Source organism: Beta vulgaris, chromosome 7 (assembly GCF_026745355.1).
Source record: "Beta vulgaris subsp. vulgaris cultivar EL10 chromosome 7, EL10.2, whole genome shotgun sequence".
Classification (NCBI taxonomy): Eukaryota; Viridiplantae; Streptophyta; class Magnoliopsida; order Caryophyllales; family Amaranthaceae; genus Beta; species Beta vulgaris.
The window spans coordinates 46287304-46291978 of NC_079208.1; the positions used below are offsets into that span (position 1 = coordinate 46287304).

Here is a 4675-nt window from a genome sequence, read left to right on the forward strand (position 1 = left end):
GAGAGTTTTCCAGTATGGGAGCTCCCAAAGACAGCTTTGTTTGAACCACCCTTTTTTCAACTTTTTCAAAGTATTAAGTGCTTCTGGCCCATCTGTAGCCTTTGGCAAATCTTTAACACAGGACCACAACTCATCCCCAGACATGATGTGTGGCGGAGACCCTTTTTCAACCTTATTTCTGCAAAAAGCTACTTTGTTGTTACGAAAAGGATGATCTAGGGGTAGGAATTGACGGTGACAATCAAACCAAGAAACTTTACCCCCATGGTCGAGCCAAAAAGCTTTAGATTTGTCCAAACAGTAAGGACATGCCTTTTTCCCAGCTGTAGCCCAGCCAGATAGCATACCGTACGCAGGAAAATCACTTATTGTCCAAAGAATGGCAGCACGCATATTGAAATTTTGTTTCCTAGAAATATCATAAGTTGTTGCTCCAACATCCCATAATTGCTTCAATTCCTCGATTAAGGGTTGCATGTACACATCCAAGTTCCCCTTCGGATTTTTAGGACCAGGAACGAGCAACGATAAGGAACATGAAGGGTTTCTTCATGCACATCGATGGCGGCAAGTTGTACGGGGTTAAGATGACCGGCCAACATGAATACTGACCCCCAAACTTTCCATGTGGACCAAACCCATCGGTACACAAACCGAGCCGAACATTCCTAGGCTCAGATGCAAATTCGTCAAAGGATCTATCCAAATGCTTCCAAGCTTCACTGTCGCTAGGGTGAGCCATTTTGTCTTCGGCTCTTGGATTTTTGGCATGCCATGTCATTTCTTCAGCAACATTTTTTGTTGCATACAACCTTTGCAATCTCGGTGTGATTGGGAAATAAATCAGAACTTTCATTGGAACTAAAGACCCCTTAGAAGTCCTTTTGTATCTGTCGCTATCGCACACTGTACATCTGTCCAAGTGTGCATCAGTTCTCCAAAATAACATACAACCTTTGGGGCACGCATGAATCCTCTCGTGGGGAAGCTCTAATCCCTCCAAAATCTTCTTCGTATCGTAAAATGTGTTACTCATGTTGTTGTTGTTAGGTATTGCTTCTTTCACTAATGAAGCAAACGCATCAACACACCTATGTGGCAAATTGTACTCACACTTCAGAGATACAATTCTAGATGCCATTTCCAACACAGACATGGAGCTCCCTTCGTACAATGGTTCCTCAGAAGCCTTTAATAGGTCAAGGAACACTTTTGCTTGAGGATTAGGCTCCTCGTCCATTCCACTAGGCTCTTCAACATTGGACGGTTCTGAGTTATTCCCAAGAGCATCGAAAATCATTTCACGGTATGGATTAGATGGCTCATGTGCGGATCGAGGGAGCTCTTCACCATGAGAATACCAATCGTAGTAATCAGGTATGAATCCCTTTTTATACACATGCACTTTAACCGTGTCTGCGTCATGCATACGTCTGTTCTTGCATTTCGGACACGGGCATCTAACTTCATCCAACCCTGGGCTTTCAGGATTTGCTTTGCAAAATTCAATGAATTCATCAACCCCCCTCAAGAACTCGGGCCTCAAGTTACGCCCATTGTCATATCTATCATACATCCACCAACGCTCCTTCCGTTTCATGGTGCCCAACTCTACAATTCTAGGAACATGATGATGCAAACATATTTATTTAAACACTCAAATTAAATGTATAACAAGTGTAGCAAGTCGTTACCCAAGTACATATTACACATGTCTTTGAGAAGCAGAAGAAAGAAATAATTGAAGTAGACAACATCACAAACAGACAAAAGATTACCTTATCAATCACCAATAAGACCATGCGAAACGTCTAACAACTAGTGTTCATACTATGACACATGGAGGGATAGACATTAATGAATCTCGTCTTAAGATTAAAGAAGCGAGGTCCAATAACCTTTGTTAAATAATTTCAAAGGCTGCAAATTCAATTATGGCATTTTGTTGATTGATGAGTGAAAGCTGTTGCTATATCTTTGCTTCAACAACCTTCTTTCCCTGAAGTGTATTTTATGACTCCTCCTTATGATGAGTTTGTTGACTATCTTTAAAAGCTTCAAGTGAGGCATGCTGTAACATTCATATAAAAATCAAAGTTGTGAACTACCAAAAAGCTATAACAAAAACCTTTGCTTCTTGACTTTGTTCCCCCAACATTATTGTGAGCGGTTCTTGACAATATCCAATCCCGGAATCCAGGTACACAGGATAGTGTGATCACTGTGCTAACCTTGGGGGGACGCCGGAGTTTGAAATTGTACCGGTCGTTGCTAAATCGCTTCTAAGTAGTGGTCATACCATGACGCAGCTAGGTTCGGGTTTTGTGAAATGATTGATATTGAACTCTATGTTTTTTTGTGAATCTGGTTATAGTGTATTGATTTTCCAACTTTATTAATTTCTTGAGGTCCACACTTTCCCTCACAAGAATTAATAGCAATATATTTTCAAGTCAAATAACAACAACAACAAAAACAAAGCCAAAAATTAAACAAACAAACAACAACAACAACAAATAACATTAACAACAACAACAAATAACATTAACAACAACAACAAATAACAACAATAACAACAAACAACAACAAAAAAAATAACAATAACAATAACAACAAAACAACAACAACAACAAACAACGACAACAACAAATTACAGCAACAATAACAAATTAAAGCAACAACAAACGACAACAACAACAACAAACCACAACAACAACAAGTATTTTGAGGACAACAACAGCAGGTTTCTAACTTACAAACTGGAGAAACAGACAGAATTGCGCGGCGGCGGAAGGAGCGAATTGCGCAACAACAGCGGCGGCGGCGGAATGAATGGGTTGCGCGGTGACAGCGGCGGCGGATGTAGTGAGTTCGCGGCGCCGGCAGTTGATGGAATGGCTACCTACATTCCCAAAACCCAATTTTTAGGGTTTAATTTGTAACAAAAATTAAAAAATAAAAAATAAACACAGAGTTTCAGAAATTACCGGCAAGGAGAAGCGTTTGGCGTGTCGCCGGTCGCCGGTCGCAGGTGAAGGAGGTTGAACTAAATTCGCTGTGAAGAAGACGACGGCACTGTTGTGTTTTGTTTCGTAGGTTATACTTGAGAATAGAGTTTGAGTGGGAGTAGTGGGTATTAAGTCGTTATACTCAACGACGGCTTTGGTATAGATACCGACGGCTTAAAGCCGACGCAAAATATTAAAATTCTGAATTATAAACCGCAAATATTACCGACGGCATTTTCTATTATTACCGACTGCTTGAAGCCGACGCCTAATACAACAAATTCTAAAATATAAGCTCACAATATCAACGACGGTCTGAAACGGTCGTCAGCGTCTAGCGTCCGTTGAAGCCGTCGCTGTACGCGTTACAAGCCGTCGGTGAGGACGACGGTTTGAAACGGACGCTAATTTTGAAAACAACGACGGTTTTTCGAGCCGTCGCGGGGTAGCCGTCGGTAACTGGGCCTTTTCTTGTAGTGTTAAAATGGTCCTCATTTACCAGTTACCTATTGGTAACCTGTAAACTCATTAATAGAGTTCACTTTTCAGCTAACTCTGATTAATGAGCTTAAAAGTAAAAAAAACGCGGGTCTTGGGTCCTGTTCATCTTATTGATCTCCATCTCTGTTTGAAGCTTAGAAAAACCAAGAATTTCGAAGGCTTTCTCCATCTTCTTCTTCTCCATCAGGTTTGTTTTCTTCAACTCTTCTCTTCCGAAAATTTAATTTTTTTTCCAATGAATTATTTCGAAACTTGTTCTGGGTTTTAGTCTCCATGTTAGACAAGTATTTGACGAAATTAATATTCTGTATGTTAAATTTTTTAAATTATTGCACGTAATTTACTGAAAATATTAGATGTTCAAAGTTTCTTGAAAGTTACTTTCATTGTGGATATACTTTGATTCTGGAAGTAAATGTTTGATTGCGGTGTTGGGTTTTTGTTATTGTTATTGATGTTTGGAATAGGTTGATAGTTGAATATTAGACACTCTAATGGAGTCAGCCACATTAAGGTTTTGGCATGGTGGGCTCTTTAAAACTCAGAAAAATGGGTTAGTGTATTTAGGAGGGGAAGGCAAAAAATTTGAGGTAGATCCAGATGAACTTTGTTGGTGGTGGAATGAGGAACTAGCTAAGAAATGTGGGAGTTATAGGAAGATTTGTGAAGTGCACTATCTACTTCCTGGGCTAAGTCTGGAGGAAGGGTTGAGGAGGGTTTATGATGATAATGAAGTTAGAGAGATGACTGCAGTTTTGGTTAAAAAGGGGTTCCTTAACATGTATGTGGTTCATGGTCTTGATAATCCAGATTTGTTGCCTCCTGCACTTGAGCACCCCATATTTCCTGAAGTGAGTGTTGATGTTGAAGGTTGTTCACAAAGGAGAGCTTAGAAGTTGACCCCAAAGAGAGCTAAAGGGGGGAGGAAAAAGGATGAGGAGGTGATATTAATAGATAAACCACCTGATTTTCCCATAAATGGGGGACATAAAACATCCTGCACAGTCAAAGATGCTGCCATGTCAACAGATGTGGGCCCCCCAAAATCTGTCTTCAACTTATCACCTACCCCAGAAGAACCTCCCTTCCCTAGGTATAATAACAAACCTAACAACCCAACCCTTCCACAAAATACCCCACCAATAACATCACCAACACAATCCAAA

At 40.3% G+C, this 4675-nt stretch overlaps 1 protein-coding gene across 1 annotated transcript; it reads right to left on the reverse strand.

Moving 5' to 3' along the window:
* Positions 1 to 505: 505 nt before the first annotated feature.
* Positions 506 to 3120, reverse strand: LOC104897060 (uncharacterized). The gene is made up of 3 exons (XM_057390670.1): positions 2988 to 3120; positions 2757 to 2902; positions 506 to 1619 (listed from the first exon to the last, which is right to left on the reverse strand). Exon 3 carries the CDS (start codon positions 1598 to 1600, stop codon positions 506 to 508), a length of 1095 nt encoding a protein of 364 aa, XP_057246653.1. The 5' UTR covers positions 1601 to 1619; positions 2757 to 2902; positions 2988 to 3120.
* Between the last annotated feature and the right edge of the window lie 1555 nt (positions 3121 to 4675).